Raw genomic sequence first — 21,195 nt, 5'->3', positions numbered from 1 at the left:
GGAGGCGGGGCTGAAGTCACCGGTCGGATGTCGCCTGACCGGATGGTCGCTGGAAGTTTTGTTTTGTGAGTTTCGGCTGCGGATAAATTAACTTATTTAAATGTGATGTTTCTCGTCAGTTAAAGGCTCTTGAGACTTGTTAAGCTGTTTAAGTCTTGCTTCCCAGTGACGGGCCGATGAATGAAGGTGTTTGAAGGGTGAAAACTAAAGCTTGGAAGTAACCCGAGCACCCCCTGCAGCAGCGCTTGTGTCCGGGAGAGACGAGACGAGTCGAGTCGAGCCCGAGTGAAGCCATGGGGAACCGGGGGATGGAGGAGTTGATCCCCCTGATCAACAAACTCCAGGACGCTTTCAGTTCCATCGGCCAGAGCTGCAACCTAGACCTCCCGCAGATAGCCGTGGTCGGGGGACAGAGCGCCGGAAAAAGCTCAGTCTTGGAAAATTTCGTCGGCAGGTTGGTGTATTATTGATTTCGTTCTTCAACGGGCGATCGTTTAACCTTCGATTCAGCCCATTAAATGAACTTTCAAGCCGCCAGTTGTAAAGTTTACGAACTGACACACGCCCATCTGGTTCATTGTGCCCAATTTATGCCAGTGTATGTTTGTTGTCGTTTGGTTAATCGATTCTAAATGATTTTGTGGGTCGTATACACATACTAGAGTTACGCTGTTTCCGTAAGCGGGCTCATTGAAACGAGACGGCTGAGCGGAAAATGTTGGGGAGCTAGGTTACGCAGTGAGTCGTCTGAGGTAACTTAGCTAGCTATGCTAGCTAGTTAGTTAGCGAACGACAAATGAGTGACACGGGAATTGAAGGCGGCCTCTGCTGAAAGGGGTGGCATAGCAATAAAATACGGAAATAAATTCAGTTATTTATAGTTCTTTCTCGTTGATGTGGTGTAATGTGTTATTCATACCTCCATTCGTGTAGAGCTGTTTCTTTTACGTTGCTAGTTTAAATTTCTTTTGAGAAGACGATACGTGCCGTTTTAATCTTTGGGGCGAATCTTCAACGTCCTAAGTTACAGCTGTAATATTATTCAGGTTTACTGCCTGTGCCGTTCTGCTTCGTTATGTGTTAACGTTGTAGTTATGGGTCTATTGTTTTGTTTGTTTGTTTGTTTGTTTGTTTGTTTGTTGAGGTACTGACACACAACGCGTCGTTTTAGAGACTTTTTAGGTCCCCTGTAATGTACTCGGAGTTCTCAGACTCATATAGGTTAAGTTACTTAAAGTGGGATTTTGGCAACAATGTAGACCTTAACCATTGCTACATATGATATTAACACGTCTTATCGCATCCCCCAATGGCTCCACAGTAGTCTTGAGAGTGAGATTTTACAGTTTAAACACAAGAAAATCCACCTTCTGATGACGTATCTTGAAGGTGGGAGGAGCTTATGAAAAAGTAGTTTGAAAACACAATAAACCCGTAAACGCTGTCAAATCGATGACATGCAGTGCGTGCAGGCATGCGGTGCAGGGCTATAGAAAATTGCATAACGTGACAAATAACATATTAAATGCTAGTTTTTCACCGCAGTGCCTCTGTAGGTAAAATCACACTTATACTGAAGTATATTTGTGAGGAAGCCTTGCTGCGTTTTTCCTTAGTACTTTAATTACAACCCCAATTCCAGTGAAGTTGGGACGTTGTGTAAAACATAAATAAAAACAGAACATGATGATTTGCAAATCCTTTTCAACCTATATTCAATTGAATACACTACAAAGACAAGATATTTAATGTTCAAACGGATAAACTTTATTGTTTTTTGCAAATTTTCACTCATTTTGAATTTAATGCTTGCAACACGTTCCAAAGAAGTTGGGACAGGGGCAACAAAAGACTGGGAACATTAAGGAATGCTCAAAAAACATTCCACAGGTGAACAGGTTAATTGGAAACAGGTGAGTGTCATGATTGGGTATAAAGGGAGCATCCCTGAAAGGCTCAGTCGTTCACAAGCAAGGACGGGGCGAGGTTCACCACTTTGTGAACAACTGCATGAGCAAATAGTCCAACAGTTTAAGAACAACGTTTCTCAACGTGCATTTCATCATCTACAGTCCATAATATCATCAAAAGATTCAGAGAATCTGGAGAAATCTCTGCAAGTAAGCTGCAAGGCAGAAAACCAACACTGAATGCCCGTGACCTTCGATCCCTCAGGCGGCACTGCATTAAAAACCGACATCATTCTGTAACGGATATTCCCACATGGGCTCAGGAACACTTCAGAAAACCACTGTCAGTGAACACAGTTCGTCGCTCCATCTACAAGTGCAAGTTAAAACTCTGCCATGCAAAGCGAAAGCAACATTATCCACAACACCCAGAAACGCCGCCGGCTTCTGTGGGCCCGAGCTCATCTGAGATGGACTGACGCAAAGCGGAAAAGTGCCCTGTGGTCTGACGAGTCCATATTTCAAATTGTTTTTGGAAGTCATGGACGTCGTGTCTTCCAGGCCAAAGAGGAAAAGGACTTGTCGGGATTCTTATCAGCGCAAAGTTCAAAAGCCAGCATCTCTGATGGTGTGGGGGTGTGTTAGTGACCATGGCATGGGTAACTTGCACATCTGTGAAGGCCCCATTAATGCTGAAAGGTACATACAGGTTTTGGAGCAACATATGCTGCCATCCAAGCAGCGTCTTTTTCAGGGACGTCCTGCTTATTTCAGCCAGACGATGCCAAGCCACATTCTGCACGTGTTACAACAGCGTGGCTTCGTAGTAAAAGAGTGCGGGTACTAGACTGGCCTGCCTGCAGTCCAGACCTGTCTCCCATTGAAAATGTGTGGCGCATTATGAAGCGCAAAATACGACAACGGGGACCCCGGACTGTTGAGCAACTGAAGTTCTACATCAAGCAAGAATTGGAAAGAATTCCACCTACAAAGCTTCAACAATTAGTGTCCTCAGTTCCCAAACGCTTATTGAGTGTTGTTAGAAGGAAAGTAACACAGTGGTAAACACGCCCCTGTCCCAACTTCTTTGGAACGTGTTGCAGGCATCACATTCAAAATGAGTGAAAATTTGCAAAAAACAGTAAAGTTTATCCGTTTGAACATTAAATATCTTGTCTTTGTAGTGTATTCAATTGAATATAGGTTGAAAAGGATTTGCAAATCATCATGTTCTGTTTTTATTTATGTTTTACACAACATCCCAACTTCATTGGAATTGGGGTTGTATGTAAGAACTAGTCCAGGTGAGTGCAATGTGTCACTTGACATGGGCTTTATCTGTAACAGGTAAATAGTGTGGGCTTTATAGCTCATTTGCAACAACCACACCCAAGAGAAAGAGCAGCCTCTGTAAAAGATAGTGCCATATCAGTGAAGCTCTGCTGAATCACCCCAGCGCTCTTCCTTCTGATAATATCTCTAAGGGGACACAGGAGGTCGAATTGGAGCAGGATCAGAGAGTAAGAGCCACAGCCTATATACAGTCATGCCTCCCGGGCAGTGTGGGCTCCTGGCCTTCCTGCAATCATTTCCTTCCTCTTTCTCATCTGTCTGTCTGCTGTGTCCTGCTCACTCAGATTATGTTGAATTTACTGCGACTCACGCTGCTGTTTTGGAGTCATGCATCATTTGCTCACATTTTGTTGTTTCTCCGTGGTGAATAGCCTGTCTGTCTCACTGGTTACGTTTCAGCTGACCGAAGGCTTGAGAGTTGTTTGTTTATGCAGTGATGGGCTGTTAATAAGGCTGCAGAGTTAATCACATTTTCATTGTGTTCACTGTTTTTGGTTTCTTCAGTTAACTAAATGTAATTGAACGTGATTTTTTTTTTTTTTTTTTGTGAATTGAACATTTATACATTCGAAGGAATATCAGGATATAATGCACAATTTGTCAGTATTAAGCAAAATGATTGTGGTGGCGTTTTGGGCTTTATTATGTAATTATAGTTGGTAGATATGTGGTGCGTATGTGCCTTGTCAACTTGTAAAATCAGGAAGTTGTCACATCACCAAATCAGCGCTGCCATTTGTTTGCTTTCATGGGGCCTTTGGCTATTGATGTATTCACATGATGAACCAGTTCATCATATCCTACACAAAATGCCCAGTGCAGAATTACTTCTTTACTCATTTGGCCTGAATGTTGGTTACAAAAGGGGTTTAAGGGGAATTCTACCAATATTCTGCCAATAACTTCACTATTCAGATGCCATTAAAATGATTCATATCGATTACAGTGATGTCATGATGATGGAAACCAGATGTCTACAACGCAAATAGGAAATAAACTTTTCACACTAACCAGTGAACAAACATTTGAGTTTTTAATGTGTATTGTTGATGATGCTAAAATAACGATAAATCTGCAAAAATAAGTTTAAACCACTCAATGACTTGGTTTACATCTTTGCAATTATGCAAAGAATAAATTCTCCTTTTAATGTTAGTCATTAATGAACATTGTGGTTCAGAAACTGAAGTATCGTGCTGTATTTACCGTCAGTGCTTTGGCTTGCTCTTCTGTTTTCATGTGATATCAAAGAAAAAAAACAGCTGATAATATTTAGCAGCTTATGAACTCTTGCTTGAAATGACCTTGTATTGACGACTTTGGCTTTTAGACTCAGAAGATGTCTGTCACTTTTCAGACTACAGACGACTAGTAGTATTTATTTATTTATTTATTTATTTATTTATTTTTAGAATTAGCTATTCTGTACATAAGCCTCACCTGTATGACGTCCTGTGTAGGCCTCGTGTCCCTGTGCCCTACATGGGAGAGAGCGTATCTTTGTAATGCAAAACCAGCCTGTTGAGCAGGTTTTTATACCTGAGGAACAACAAGTGTGGCACACCCCATTCACTCTAGTAACCATATACACATATTTAACCTACATGCCTTTTGAACAGCAAGAGCACAGCTGTGAACTGCTTAATGCACACGCATTTATACAAATGAGCACAGGCCGATGCACAAGCATGAATCTGTTCTCGGCGTTCGCACTGTAGGGCTCTAGACTCACATCAGTGAGCCTATCTGCATTAGCGCATGCAGTGTGTCATTGTGCAGATGACCTTCAGTGTTCTAGGAAATCAAACAGCACTGACTTTGAAATGAACTCTGGCTGTGAATGAAGTTAAATGACAAGTTTAATTTTTTTTTAACCCAGGTTTTATGTAAGTTGTTGCTGAGCGCTTGTAATTGTACATAGTAAGACCTTAGTGAGTCTTCTGGTATCGAGAAACTCCGTCTGTGCAGCTTCTTACTGGGCTTATACACAGTTTAATGAGACAGGTGTTTCAGCCTCAGAAAATCCAGCGTTTCTATTTTATTTATTTACTTCTTTAAAACCAGAAGATTTGCGCTGTCTTTTGACACTCTAGAGAAACAGTGTCAGGCCATGCTTTCAGAAGACTTATTGACTATTTCAGTTAGTTCTCTTGCTTGCATCTAGTGCTGCCACCAATGGCTGTTTTTATATATAATCGATTAATTGGTCCTTTATGACTTCTGTAAATTGATTACTTGGGAATAGAAAACTTGAAGGTTGGAAATAACTTTGCACCTGATCGATTTAGCCAGCGTGGCGGTGCTAAACTAAATAGAATTGGGTGAAAAAGCAGACGGTGATGCAGTGGTTTTCACTTTTGACTGCGGTTTTAATGTCAGTACATTACCGTGCTGAGTTTCTGCTGTAGATGCAGTGTTTATCCCATCCTGTGCTACCTGCTGAGCTAGTTTACGCATGTCATACATCTTTTTGAAAGTTTTTGTTTTTCCTTTGGTCTACACTGTTGGCATTTTCCTCTTTCAGGTGATCTAAATGAGAAACGCATTAAGCTAACTACTCGATAATGCGATTCATAGTCAAATATTATCGATGTTAATGATAATATTGATCAGTTGTTGAGGCTGAAGTTGCATCCACGCCAAAAACAAGTAGTAGTTTCAGAAGTAGAAGTAGGAAGAAGTCGTTCTGAGTTTTTTTCCCCTTTCTGAGAGGTTTGTTGCATGCTAATTTACAGTAGGTAAAGGCACTTTTCATGCATGACACATACATACAAGTGGTCTTGTTTTGATTGCTTTTGAAGTGGTATTAATCAGCTCCATAGCACCCAGTCAGTTGCCGAATGAAAGCATCCAGTGCTTTGATGCAGTTTTAAATGAAGAACAAAATAATAAAAAAACTTTTACACACACACGTGTGTGTGTGTGTGTGTGTGTGTATGTGTGTGTGTATGTATATGTGTGTGTATATATATATATATATATATATATATATATATATATATATATATATATATATATATATATATATATATATATTATACACTGTGTGTGTATGTATGTATTGTTACAGTTTTTCAGACCGTAGAGCAGTCAATTTGACGCCCATACACAGAACAGCTCGCTGGTTTATGTGTAGTAGAAATAAAACCAGGATTGGACTTTTGTATAGCAGATCTGCACGGACAGTACACATATATACAAAATGGAAAGACCAAAAAGATGAGTTGTACTCATTGCATCCATGACTGAGTTATAAGTAGTAATGGACTGAAATGAAAGTTCCAAGCTGAAACCAAAACAGAAACTCAGGATGCGCCTGCCTGAAACAATTCCCAATGATTTCCATGAATTTTGAAGTTCTACTTCGCACTGTTGGTTGTCGTTTGTGAAATGTTGGCTTGGCAGAGAGTTTCCATTCAGCTTCCAGTTTGCTCTGGTCTGTATTGAGCTGGGTGCCGTGTTCTCTAGTGGTTTTAAATTTGTAGTGGAGTCCTTGAGCGTCATTCCCTCTGATGCTTGAGATGATCAGTGATGTTAAATCACTTTCCTAATGTCCCTCATTAAAGACCCTGAAACGGTTCTACTTCAGCCTTTCTTTCCTCACTGTTGATCAGAACGTTTGAGTACGTCTAGCTTGACGGGCGCAGGAGAGTTTGTAGTCACGGTTTCTTCGCTATGATCCGTATGATTTGTTGGTTAAGATTTGGGGCTTTGTTGTGGTTCTGTTTACTGTTTTTGGGCCAAAATTGTCTCCCTTTTGTCTCTTTTGGCTGAAAACCGAAAGTACCATTTATTTGTTTGTCTGTTTTGTTTATTTTTGAAAACTATTTTCGAGTTAATTGTTTCCATGACTGAAAATGTGGACCTTCCTTAATGGTCAGAGGTGGCATGATACCACTTTTTCTTTTCCAGTGCTAATATTGAAACCCTTGAGTTTTAAAACAGAATATAAGGAGATCAGCGATATTGAATACATGACTGAACTCGCAATACTAATCAAATCGGTGAGGTTTGCCTTGCTCGTTAATAAATGATGGGACATGACAATTGAAATGCAGCCTGGCTTGAAACAAAGCCTAGTCTTTAAGAGAGATTTTGTTTGTTCGTTTGTTTGTTTGTTTTTTTCTTTGGTGTTTTCTCCAAATAGATTACTGTGTGACAGTTTTTTTATTGAGGAAATTTACTGTGAGAAACGCTCCTCATTAAGCTACTATTGACACCGACTTGAAGTTCTGTGCGATTGCGGCCGCTTTTCAGTTGAGATAAATTACCCATCGAAACAAACATTGAGGCGAACAGCACGACAGTGGCGTAATAAATAATGATTTGGTTCAGACCTCTTTCTTTTTTTTTGCTGAAAGGTGGGATTTTAATTGTCATTAAGTCAACACCAGAATCCTGCCTGGGCTGTCAGGTTCCATTAAGCTTCAAATTTAGTCCACACAGCCTTGAGTTTGTATACAAAGTCTCTTCCAAAGGGCTTCAAAAGAATGCTTAAAGTACCTTAAACCTCGTAGATGCTCTGAGCCACAGGTGACTGGATAAAATAAAAGAAACTCCGACTGACTCTGATTGAAAATCATTTCAAACAGTCTTGCCATTCCAATTATCAGCTGAAACGTATCAGCTTGCAGCATCTCCACTTTACTACCCAGTGGAAAGAGGAGTCCTGCAGGCGTCCAGGTTTTCCCAGCTTGAATTTCAGAGCAGGAGCTACAAAAGGCCTTTTTGTAATGAATGAATGATTTACTTATTGCGAGTAATGACTTTTACACTCGGGTACAGTGTTTTTGTTCTTGCTCAGTAGCGCCTCTTCTTTCATTTTTACTGTGTGTATTATTGATTAGAAGGTAATAGAGGCACTGATGAGTCTAAATAGCACGGCTGAACGCCGGGCCTGTAGTTCATTATTTTGGTTTGGTAGGCGGCCTTTGTCAGGCTTTTCTTTGAAGTTTCTGAACCAGAGCTGGTAGTCATTCTTCCTGATTCATCTTTAGTCTGCTGCTCTGATTCATCTCTCTGTCCCCCAGTGGTCATGACCACAATCTCGAAAATACCAGCTGACACTGTGCTTTCTTCTCGAAGCTTGCTTGCCTTGCTCGGAATAACTCAGCAGCGATGTCTGGATGCAGGTTTAATCATCGTTCTGAGAATCTGACTAGAACACATTATCAGGACTCGGGTCTGGGATGTGACAGAGGAGAAAATGTCGTCAACAGTGCTGATTGTAATGAGCTGACGGCCGATAACATCAGTCAGTCTGGTCTGTCCTAATCATTCGGTTTTAGCTCATTAGCATATAAATTGTTACCACTAAGAATTTAATCGTCTTGTTTATCACATGCAAATTAGAGGTGTAAGAAAGCACCTCTATAGATACGCTTGAGTATCGTCATGTGTTTTGTGATACCGTATTAATTCTCAGAAAGATGGCATCGATTTTTAATGAGTTGTTTACGTGCAAATATTTGTGGTTCATTTTGTGTCGTGTTGTGTTTAAACCCCTGGCCACTAGACGGCGGTGAGACTAATCTTCAGCCATTAGACTCTTCCACTTCAACGTAAACAAGTAGCGTAAGGGCGCACCGCTAATGTTAACGTTAACAAACGAAGCTGACTAGTAATGCTACCACCGACGGCTGTAGCCAGAAGCCGTAGACCGTATTGACAATTACGGCTGGTAACATTTCTGATAAGGAAATTTAGACGAGGCTAAAGTCGGCTTCCTTTTCGCCAGATTCTTGTTTGAATTATTTTTCTGTTCCACCTTCAGTGGTGCAGTAGCTACATTCAGGCACCTGTGGTGTTGCAGTGATATCTAGAGTGAAATTTAAGGTGGAATGGGAACATTTTCAGGCAAATAAGACGCTGACTTCAGTGTTATTTTTAGTCATCAGAGTGTCCAATCTATGGTTTTAAGTAGGGAGCTGCCTAGATTTATGCCCAACAGTAAGTATGCCTAACAGTATTTTGACAAGGCAGCTCAAGGCTTCCGTAATATGATGAATACAGTGGAGCCTCGTTACACCATTGCTTACTTAACACTGACGTCGCAGTGCCCAAGTTGTATAAGGAGGTAAAAACAGTTTCACTGATCTAGACAAATATTCATTGCTTTGCTCAGATTGCACAAAGGTCCTGTGATGCTGGATGTTACAGGGATTGTGATGAATGCACATCCTACTGATCTGACTGCATGAAAGTAAACTTTATCTTTTCCTCACATTTAGATTGGATTTAAAATCGCAGTGTATCGCAGTATATTGAATTGTAATGCCTGCATCGTGATAAGCATCTTATTGCCAGGATCTTGCTAATACACAGGCCTCAACCGATATTAAAGTACAAGGCTTATTAGCTTTCTTGCTTCTTGGGTGTCGATACTTAGTCGCTCCCATGTGAGCCAACATCACTTTGTGTTTCACTAAACATCTTTTAGTTGGAAAGCAGAGCGATCGTGAATAGTTGGCTGATAACAAACGCGATAAAACCCTCTGGTGAAGTATAAAGTTCAGACGTCTCATGGTTTTTTCCATATTAGAACCCATGACGTCTTAATCAGTGTGTGTTCTGCTTTCTTTTATTTACATGTATTTGCTTTAACCCGGCTGAAACGCTCCATTGACATTCTATTTCTTGCGAGGTAAATGTTCTTTTTGAAAGTGAGTGACTAATAGTTTCAATTAAGCAATGCGTTACTGGTTCATATGACTCAACAGTGTGATAAGTTCTTAATCTAAGAAACTCAAATTTTAAACAATAAATATTTTAGGCTCGTGGCTGAGGACCGAGTGTACCTGCCTCTGTAGAGTGATACAAGAACATGATGGAGAATTGAGTTTTCCCCCACATTGGAGGTCTGTTATAACATCAAACAAGCACCTTCGAAAGCAAGATCGGTACTATTTCAAAGACGTGATACTTTTCTGTTTGAAATCTGTTTTGAAATGAGCTGCTTTTAATTGGAGCAGTTACTTTAAAATGAGCATCTGAAAGTCGGCCAACAGGCTCAAATTGGCCTCTAATGGCCTCTTTTACCTGAAAGCTTGCAGGGCACCTCATCGGTTAGTTGGAGCTCAGAGCCGTGGCGGTTAGTTTTCAATGGGCGTTCGTCAATAGCTGATTGTTTTCTCTGTTTGCAGCGGTTACGTCATCTCTTGATTTCGTGGAGTGACGCAGTGTGTTTCTGTTCACAGGGAGTACACACTCTCTCCCTCACACACACACACACACACACACACACACACACACACACACACACACACACACACACACACACACACACACAGACACACACAGACATGCTTGAGTAACAGAGTAGTAATTGTGATGACCGTGCGGTATCCCTGAGGGAGGTGTGTGTGTGTGTGTGTGTGTGTGTGTGTGTGTGTGTGTGTGTGTGTGTGTGTGGAATAGGCATGTTGTGATGACACTGGCCTCTTTCTACTTTCAGTCCTGCTAACAAGGGACACATTACACATGATGGAACACAAACCTCAAGCTTGAGGATGAAATTATGTGGGTATGGAAATGTTCACAGTTAGAACACAGATGGTAGTTTTAGTAGTAAGTTGTGGTGTGTGTAGAGTTCACAGTTTGCATAAGCTTTTTGTAGAGCCAGCTAGAAGATTTTCTCTTCTTCTTATCGGATCTTTCACCCACTCGTCTATGCAAGAAGCTGCTAGCTCTACAATATTCTTAGGCCATCTTTCATGCACAGCATGTTTATGATCTGCCCACTGATTTTCAATTAAGTCAAGAGACCGTGATGGCCATTCCAAAAGCTTGTTGTCTATTGGTGTAGTTTAGTGTCCTTGACATGTGTTTTAGATCTTTGTCCTGTTCTAGAAGTGTGTGTGTGTGTGTGTGTGTGTGTGTGTGTGTGTTCTGTAGTCCTACAGCAAGGTATATAATGTACTTTCTAATGGGAGGTGTATGTTCCTGTCCTGACCCCTGAATTTGTGAGACTAGCACTTACAATGTTGTTTTTAATACATTTTTATTTCTTTAAAAGTCCAAAGATTTAGATTTTTAAAAAATAAAAATTACATTTACAAAATGCTGCAACGTGTTTTCATGTCACTACCGAAACACAGAGCTTTACTCCACACCCCTGCGTTTTAGAGCAGGGAGTGGCACTGCATCCCTGTCCCTCATAGCCACATGTTGAGCATTTAGATCCCATTGTTTGAAAGTAAATTTGTCCCAAACTCTGTCAAAGTTATTGTTTTGATGGTGATAGTGTCATTAAAAGCTCTTATTTTTGTTCGCTCCCCATTACACTACTCACAAAAAGTCAGGGATATTTGGCTTTCAGCTGAAATTTCAGGATGGACCTAAAATGCACTCTAACATTTACAGGTGAACTTAATGTGACCTCCTCTAAACTTTTGACCAACTGTCCAAGCAAATGTCCAACTGTTCAATATTTCAGCACTTTTTGCACAACTTGCTGTTCTCTAACAAGGAGCTTAATGGCAAGGTGGTGGTTATGGTGTTACAGTGTGGGCAGGTGTGTCTAGTCAATACAGAACTGCCCTACACTTTGTGAATGGTGCAGTGACGAGCCCAAACTACTGAATAACATCATTAATCTACTCATTGTGCCTCTGCATGAACAACACAAGCCTAATTTCATCTTCATGGACGACAGTGCTCCAGCTCATCAAGGCTGCATCAATAGGGAACAGCTGCTGGAGACTGGGGTACATAAAATGGAGTGGCCTGCACTTTCTCCACACCTGAATCCCGTAGAAAACCTATGGGATCAGCTGAGTCGCCGTGTAGAGGCTCATAACTCTGTACCCCAGAACATTAATAACCTGAGGGCCGCCCTTAAAGAAGAGTGGGATGCCAAGCCTCAGCAGACAATGAGTCGACGTATTGAACAGCATGAGACGTCGTTGTCAAGCTGTATTTGATGCTCAAGGGCACATGACATGTTACTGAGACAATGACATTTTTTGTTGGGGTGTACCCACCACTGCTGCTGGCTTCTGTTTCAATAAATTGTTTAAGATGAGGAAATCACCCCTGCATGCTTCTACTTTAATGCCCTACTTTCATGATATAATATAACTGTAGCATGAACTTTTTACATTTTCCATCAATTTTACCCGAGAGCCAAATATCCCTAACTTTGTGTGAGTAGTGTATAGACTGTCATTCAAAGCTCTTATTTTAGTTCTCTCCCCATTACATGTAGACTGTCTATTAACTAAAGTGTCCCTTTTCCCTTTTGAGTTTATTGTTTTTGTGATGTCACAAAAACAAACACATTCACACGTATTTTTTTCTGTTTAGCCTACAGCGGTTTAGCCCCATCAATTAACATTGAAGTTATAAGGAATGTTGTATCCCAGGTTGCTTATTAATAAGGCACAACACAGAATGGAGTTTATTTACATCACTAGTAAAGGCACATGCACTGTTTTCAGTCTTCTCCATTTTCCTTTTTTTTTTTTAACATTTTAAAATTCATTCACTTCACAACTTTTTTTTTTTTTTTTCCTCCTTCAGAAAATAGAGAATTTGGTAAGTTTGAACATCTCTAAATGACTTGCTTTGCTGGCTTTCTTAGTTGAAATGACGTAACACACCCTCCATGGAGAACACATTTAAAATGACATTGTCTTACAAATTTTAGTGCACAATTTCTAATTATTAAAAATACTGGAAAAATTGAAATGTTTTGTTTTTTTACCCAGTGTGTAGAATTCAGTAAAAGCAAAAACAACAACAAACAAACAGTAAACTGTGCAGTAGTGTGTTCTCTGTAGAGGATGTGTCGACTTATTTTCACTTAGAAGCGTCAACTTTTGCATACGAGTGTATCAGTCACAGCATCTACACCAATATGCAAAGGCTATATGTTTCCTTTCAGGAAATCCACAACTATTGTTGTTGTTGTTGGCTTTTTTGATACCGAGTGTTTCAGGTTTAGTCTGAGATTTCATAGAATGCAGCCAGTCTGGTTTGATCGTCATTGCATCTGGTGGGATGACGCCCACTGCTCGAAAAGGATTCTTGTACTTTTGAGTTTGCAGGCCATGTTTTTAATCTAACTCTGCTCTGACTCAGCAATGAAACATTGCTTGTACCCTGAATGGGTGTGTGCAGAAGGGACAGATAGACTGAAAGTGAAAGAGAGAGGCCAGGGGGATTGGCGGTATGTTTATCCAAAGTTAGCTCTCCTCCCAGTGTTCGTTTGAATTTGCAGGACCACATCAGAGCTGCGACTGGGGCCTATAAGTGATCTGTGCTCAGATAAGAACAGTGACAAACTGTTGATGAGAATAATGGTGCCGTGTCACCTCAGCCTCTCTAGAGCTCTCTCGTGCCTTTTATTCCTCTTGTGCCCACAGCACTAACATTTAAACAGCTGTGGATTAACACACAAAAGCACCAACCCTCACAGTGACACTCGCGCACAACAAACATTGATGCACATTAATTGATCCATGTAGCATCTGGTGCTGCTCTGCAACAATAACAAATGGTTGTATGCACAACGGCAAATGCTCTGACGGAGTGGCAGCGGCTGCTGCCGAGCTGGGTTTTCAAGCTGTTTCCTGCTGTTTGAGAGGCGTTAAGTAAAGGTGGTATGTCAAGTATGTCAAGATGAAATGGTTATATATAAACAATAACCTGGACTGGTGATTGAACCCCTGGCAATAAACTTTCCAGTAGATTTGCCCATAATGAATTGGTGCTTATTCACCAAAACTGGTTTCAAACCTAGTCAGACTGTCTTTGAGGATAAAGAGCTCATCTCATGCAGAGTACATTCCAAAGCGTACCGGTCACTGCAACCCTATACAGTCCAAAAATGGGAGCTACACTGTGAAAATGGCCAATTTTGAATTATTTGTTTTTGTGATTTAAAAAAAAAAAAAAAGACTGCATTCATGTGTATTTGTCTATTTAGCCTGCGGCAGATTAGCCTCTTCAGATTCAGCGTCACGCTGAGGTAATAAGGAGTGTTTCAGCCTGGGCTGCTATTTAATGAGGTCTGTTGCACGTCAGAAAAACCCATCAGAAAAGAGTTGATACGTCAGCATCGTCTGTTTTTTACCATTTTTCTATTTTCATCTTCTAAAACTCTGTACAACGTTTCAGCTCGGAGTTCCAAGCATTAAAAAGAGGAACAACGAAGTCCGATGTGATTGATAGAATTAGTATTAAAATGCATGTTTTCAAACACTTGTGAGGTTTTAAATGATAATATTGACATTTATCTGAACTTTTGTCCTGATTTATGGATTTTTCATTTATCATCCTAGCTAGGGGTGGGCAATATGGCAAAAATATATCCCGATACTTGGACATTTCCAAAATACGCAATACAGGTCATGATATTTTGACACGGACATGACGCCCTAGTAGTGCCACATTTAAAAACTGCCATCATAATGAATTTTATTGAGAATTTTACGTACTGCACTGCACTAAACACGCCTAGATGGGGCTCTCTTTGTACTGAAACATGCAGTTGGTCAGTGCTCTTTAAGTACTAACAGTATTCATGATATGCTTACAGAAGCATTAAAATATCATCATAAGAAACATTAAAATATCATCATATTCCCCAAACTTAATAGGGATTAATTCAGATACATTTCGATATCTGACAAAAGTTAATGTAGAGCTGTGACTCATCTTTCCAGGGGAAACTCTGATGATGCACAAAAAATTAGCACCATACAAAATATGTTTTATTACTCAAAAACAGCCGAAGCCTATTGGTAACTTTTCTTGTCTGCTGAGTAATATAATGGAGAATACCTCACATGAGCAACTGAGCTAAAAACCTGGGCACTGATGACGAGACTCATTTTTCCAGGTATATTTTTTCCCAGTGGATGGTGTGCCAGCATGTTAGATTTTCAGAGAAATTCCAGTGCAAATATAGACACGTTCACGCTTTCTGGACACAACATCAGCCAAGCTTATTTAATGACAGAAGCTGCACTAACTCGGCCTTCAGTCACGTCCTTCACAACACGCTCCCATTCAGGCAGCCACGTTTCAAAGTTTAGCGTGACACACTTATTTGCAAATATGAGCAAAACTTTCTTTTTTACACTTTACAAACTTTAGATCAGCATTTCTCTAAATTGGTAGGTTTATGTATTTTATGTGTTCATGTGGTGAAATTTGACGAATACCTGAATTGTAATTTCAATGATTTCAGCTGGGGAAATTTTCTAATAACATTTATTGATTGTTGTTGTGATTATTTGAATCACAATAGATGACAGTGTGCCTTTCGTGAGTGTTAAAGGATATCACAGTGCCGAAAAAAAAAAACGTTTAATTACGAAGAGAGCGTAATTAGCTGTGTCTAATTGGATTTTTTTGTATGAAATTTCAATACTTTTCCAACTTATCAGATGTCAGAAAAAATATGTTGAGAAGAATAAATATTTTGTGATAACTTCTTGAAATATCCTGTTATTACGTTATTACAGTTTTGCCATATCACTTAGTTCTTCTTTACTCCGTGTGTGTTTTTTAAAAAAAAAATTATTTTTTTTTTATTGTTATTGGGGCAAGTGTTAACCAAATAAGGGTTTTATTTTTAGCTTAGCCATTCGTCATCCAAAGTAAAATCTGAAAGTGATCTCAGCCTGCCTTGTTAATCAATACCTGCTCTTCACATGACTTTCTTTATGAACGTCTGACTCCTTTGTAACTGTAAAGACCCGGCCTCCGTATTGGCCTTGTTGATGTCATTGTCCCCAGGGAGGGCGCGTTATCGTCATATCTTGCTTTGCAGGCTGGTTCGGGCGAGGCCTTTATCTAATTCGCCCTGTGCACTGTGGGCGGGGCTTAGGAGCAGGAGATCTTCAAACTGATTGGCTATTGTATCAGAGAAAGCACATCTCTGGTGGCCTGGTGGCTTTTTGCGACAGATTGCTGAGGAAAGTGGAATGGAAGAGGCCATGAATTATTAGTAGAACAAGACAAAGTGGGTTGAAAAAAGTTCAAAACACAGCCGTAAAGAGGCTCCGCTTCAGGCAGCCATGCACGTAACCTACATTTCTACTCGAGCGGGGCCATTAGGTCTCCGGCTGTGCTATTTGACCAGGCCTATAACGTGAGTGAGCTGTGTCAGGGTTGCTATGGCAGTGTTGTCATGTTGGGATAATGAGAGGAGAAAGAGGAGGAGGTGGTTGTCTCTCTCTCTCTCTCTCTCTCTCTCTCTCTCTCTCTCTCTCTCTCTCTCTCTCTCTCTGCATAATACATGAAATGATACACAATCTGCTTGGCCTTCTCCATCATTTACAGCCCATGAATAATGAACATAAACCCATCCGCCTTTTTCCCCTTGAAATAGGTTTGTGAGAGAGCTAGTCTGGTGCATGCTAAGCTGTACTCGACTGATTTTCCATTACTGTAATCTATAGCATAAAAATGTTTGTTTTTTTCCTTGTGTGCGAGAGTGAGACGGCAGTGCGGGTCCAGTGAGAGGGAGCGTGTAACATGAGAGAAGTGTACCGCTGCACTCTGTGTGGAAGAATTCGTGGCCTGCTTTTAGTCTCCTGCTGCTGCCTTCTAGCACTGTACCACCTTTAGCCTGTCATATATCTGACTGTTTATCTGCCTGCCTGTATGTGTCTGCCTGCCTGTATGTGTCTGCCTGCCTGTATGTGTCTGTCTGCCGGTTGGTCTGTCTATATGCCTGCCTGCCAATATGTACCTGCCTATTTCTGTCTGTCTGTCTGTTTGTCAGTCTGTGCTTTGCCTGTCTGTCAGAAGATTAGGGGGAACTTTCATCTGATAACGTAGCATTTTAAGCAGAAAGCTGTTGAGATCTTGCTCTTTTTCTTTGTAAAAAACAAAACGCCCACATGTGTAATCCCCCTTGCGATGATGTCATCACTCAACAGTGCTCAAACCTTTTAAGCCAAAGCTTCAATGTGTGCTTTTAACAGCAGTTTGGAAAAAGAAAACCTGTTTAATCATTGTTTACACACAACCCGCTCTTCATATGAAGGAAGACGTCTTAATGAGTGAAGCTTAGTATGGCTAAGCTAGGCTAGTGAATAGCATTTTTAAGTTAACAAAGCCTGTCAGGTATTTTCTTCTTCTCTCTTCTTTTTCTTCTTCTTTAAAAGTAACGATGTGTCTGTCTGTTCCTTTGTTTTAGTTTAGGCTTTCTCTATAAGGACCTTTCTTCTTGATACCATTGCAGTCTGAGGCTGACTCAAGACTCAAGAACCCCCCAACCCCCCACCGCCCTGAGGCCTTGTGCATTTTGCATTATAAGGGCTGAATGATCTCAGTAAAATGTGGGTTAGGCTGGTAGGAGGCAACGTAGGCATTTGGCTTTGATGAGCACCAGATGTAGTGCAGAAGCTCAAGAGAACAAGCAGCCTGTTAAGACTGATTTGGGTTACGTTGGGTTGGGTTGAGTTGGACTTGGCCCAGCTTGATCTGGGCTGGGTCTAACTGGACTGGTCTCAGTCTAGGGGAGGTGGGTTCTCTGATGACCTGAATAATTACATAATCTTCTGCTTCAGCGGTTATCGGAGGAATAACGGGGGAGGGGTTATGTTTAAATCTCTCAACATATTTTAACCTTTCCTATTACATACATTGCGTGGCTCAGGTGTGACTTAGCATGCATATAGGGCCACCCAGCGTTATGTCACCTACTGCATTATCGTACAGAAGTAATGTCCGTCATAGGTCAAAGAATTCAACAGTAAAAAAAATCTATACGTGTTTAACTGCCCCTTTCCTTGACGGACTTCAAATGAGCCACTGGCTTCAGCTATCAGCTGCCGTGATGTTGATGAGGATTAACCAGTCAGGATGGTAGAAGTAAATCTGTTTGAAAGCAGTCCACCAACTGGAATCAAATGAAGTGGAGCCATCATAACGATAATTCAATCCTTACGCATAGTAACATTACTGATACGGTAAGATTGCCTGATATTTAGGCCTTAATTCAATTAAGGGCATTCAGGCCTAAAACTAGAGTTTAATGTGATATGTAGTATTCATTTAGCATTGTGTCCTTCAGCCTCATCGCTTTCACATGATTCATGATATAATATTGTTTTCATGTTTTTGCTCATCACTCTCACTACAAGGCCCAGCATGCGTCCCTGTGGTGTTGACCAATTCTGACTGCTAGCCTAGCCTCTTATCTATAGGCTAACAACTTTAAAGAAGATTGTTAAACAATATGTAGATTCTATTTTTTTCAGTATAAAATGTACATAAGTTTTTTACACTTTCAGCCAAAGAAAAGGAGCAGAACCGAGGTCAGGCATTCAGATACCAGTGTAGCCACCACTGATGAGTCATTTCAGTGTCGGTTTAGTAACCCATTCTTTGCACTGAGCGCGTTTACATGCATTCAATGGTCTGATCATTATTGGATTTCTTCAGTTATCTGATTATTCAAGTGGTCATGTAAACACCATAATCTGGTCTAGAAATCTGATAAAGAGAGTTGGGTTTTAGCTCAGTAGATTTCTCGGCACACGTAAACACTTATTTGTATTTCTTTCTGATTTCTTAGTCTGCGCCTGTATGAAAACAGACCGGAAATAAGTGAGCAGCGTTGCAGCGAGATGGCAGCAAAGCACTTTTGGAGCGATGCTGAAACCAAGTACATGCTTGACGAATTGAAGGATTTAAATATTCTTCGTTATGTAGATGATGCACATTCATAGATCCAGGTAAAATGACTCCAATGGTGTTTTCTTTTTTAAAAGTTTGATTTTTACATTATGTTTACACTGCGTCTTCTGTGAGTTTATTGGCTGGTTTCAAGCAGAAATGAGACTACTGCCTGACTCATGGAAACTCAGATTTTACCTGTTATCTGATTACTGAAGTGCGTTGATTGGATTACTAACAAAATCGGATTTGCAGTTATCGAAATATTAAGTGCATGTAAACGCGCTCACTATAATGATGATTTGAAGGCTGTTACTACAGCTGCAGTAAGATATTGGCGATCTGCTTTCCTTCTGCGTTCGCCACTTGATGAAAAACAACAAGGCCTCTAAAAATCCGGCTCAAAATAGCTGTAGTTTTTCCAAGTTCCTCACACCATCAAGATACATCAGCCAAATTGTCTTTTTAAGTAACTCCACTTGCACATTGGACATTGCTACAAAGTGCTCACCTGCTGTCCACCAGCAGCCCAAAACACAGGGGTGTGTCACATGTATTAGTTTTAGAGTTACAGATCACATAATTTGTGTGTATTTATGTATGTATATACACATATGTGTGTGTGTGTGTGTGTGTGTGTGTGTGTGTGTGTGTGTGTGTGTATTTTCTTATTATCACTGAAACGAATTACTGGCTGTTTTCAGTGGTGGTCATCCTTAGTACTGTTACTGTGGTACTCTTGTACCATCCTGGCCCCATCCTTACCTGGGACTGCTTTCATACTCTTCTCTTGCTGTTGGACTTCTGAAGAGCGAGGTTTATGCCCTTTTCTGTTTCATGCACAATTGATCTGAAGTATCACCCGGTCTGATCATGTGCTAATAGGATAACTGCTGGAATCCTCATGCTGTCATGTAGAGTGAAAGGGCTGAAATTGTGTTTGATCATGGCAGTCCGACCCCACAGAGAGATTTTACATTTTGATGTGTGTACTAATGATACAGGCTCAGCTTGGCACTGTAAGAAATGGGCCTTTACAGGCCATTGAAGAGTCTAGCAAGCTGTGCTGTGAGACACACAAGTCAAAATGCTGGCCTCCAAAGACCATGCTTTAGAATTCACTGATGCAAGTGGCAGGACACCATCTGTTTGTGTGTTTGTGATTGTGTGTCTGTGTGTTTGCTTCGATGGGAATGGAAACTCTGATGGGACGAAAAAAATGACTGTTGATTTGTTCCCCTTCCTCATGAATAATTCGATAGCCTGGGCACAGAGGACAAATCAAGCTTGATTGCCATGAGCAATTTCTGAGTAACTGTCACTCATCCCTCTTTTCACATTTATGTTGTTTTGTCTCTCGGCCAATCAATCCAGTTCAATTATTTACAGTTCCACTTAGAAGTCTGGAATAACTTGTTGTTGAGTACCCATGCTAGTCCCTGTCCACTGTTGAAAGCACATACATTGGGCATGTAAGTGTTGAAACTGGATATTTGAGCAACGGAAGATGGTTGCCTGGTCCAACAAGTCCTATTTTCTTTTACATCATGTGGTCGGCCGGGTACATGTACGTTCTTTACCTGAGAAAGGACGCACTGTGGGAAGGAAGACGTTCCACATGGAAACCCTGGATCTGGGCATCTGTGTGGATGTCAATTTTACATGTGCCACCTACACGAAAAAAAAACCTTTCAAGAGTTCTTTACTAATAGGACTGGTTCTGTTCAGAGCCATAAGTTCTGTATAGAAGTCCTTCATGCTTGTATCAATAGAAAAACCCTTTTTGGTGCTATATAGAACCATTATTAACAGTGCTATAAAGACTCATGTATAGCACATTCTCCATCAGTCTGAAGAACCATTCCCTTTACTAAAGAACCTTTGAAAAGCCATCTCTTTTAAAATTGTGCCTAAATATTGTTCTAAACCCTTCTTGGTAATAGTATTCTCTGATGGCACTGGTCTCAGTATTCGCCGATTTTGGCAACATGTGTAAGACCAACAGCAAGTTAGGCCCATTGGTTTAAACCAATGATTTATTCACATTTAAAATATTTTGGGATTTACATGGTAAACCTGATTACATTGTTATTACATGGTAAAAAAATAGCAGATGTTGTTACGTTATCCTACTGTTCAGCATCGGTAGCTACAATGCTGATAACTGCGTTTGTCTCGGCTGAAAGAATCTTAAAATTGTGCTGGTTGTTAAGACCGTAACGTTACAGCCAAGCTTGCTCGGAAATAATGCGTTTTTTGAGGGGCTAAAAACGTGGTCATATAAAATATCATTGCC

The 21,195-nt window shown here is 40.6% G+C and overlaps 1 protein-coding gene across 5 annotated transcripts in view; it reads left to right on the top strand.

Moving 5' to 3' along the window:
* The first annotated feature begins 34 nt into the window (after positions 1–34).
* dnm2a (dynamin 2a) overlaps positions 35–21,195 on the top strand; it is a 68,657-nt gene continuing 47,496 nt past the window's right edge. For all 5 annotated transcript variants that reach the window (XM_037542510.1, XM_037542509.1, XM_037542505.1 and 2 more), the window contains exon 1: positions 35–454. In XM_037542510.1, the coding sequence (XP_037398407.1) occupies positions 294–454 (161 nt within the window). In that variant the 5' untranslated portion in view covers positions 35–293. The remainder of the gene's footprint in view (positions 455–21,195) is intronic.

The sequence above is a fragment of the Pygocentrus nattereri genome, chromosome 1, assembly GCF_015220715.1.
Source record: "Pygocentrus nattereri isolate fPygNat1 chromosome 1, fPygNat1.pri, whole genome shotgun sequence".
In the NCBI taxonomy this organism is placed as follows: domain Eukaryota; kingdom Metazoa; phylum Chordata; class Actinopteri; order Characiformes; family Serrasalmidae; genus Pygocentrus; species Pygocentrus nattereri.
The sequence above is the reverse complement of the archived record's forward strand: the minus strand, read 5'-3'. Positions and strand labels throughout refer to the sequence as shown.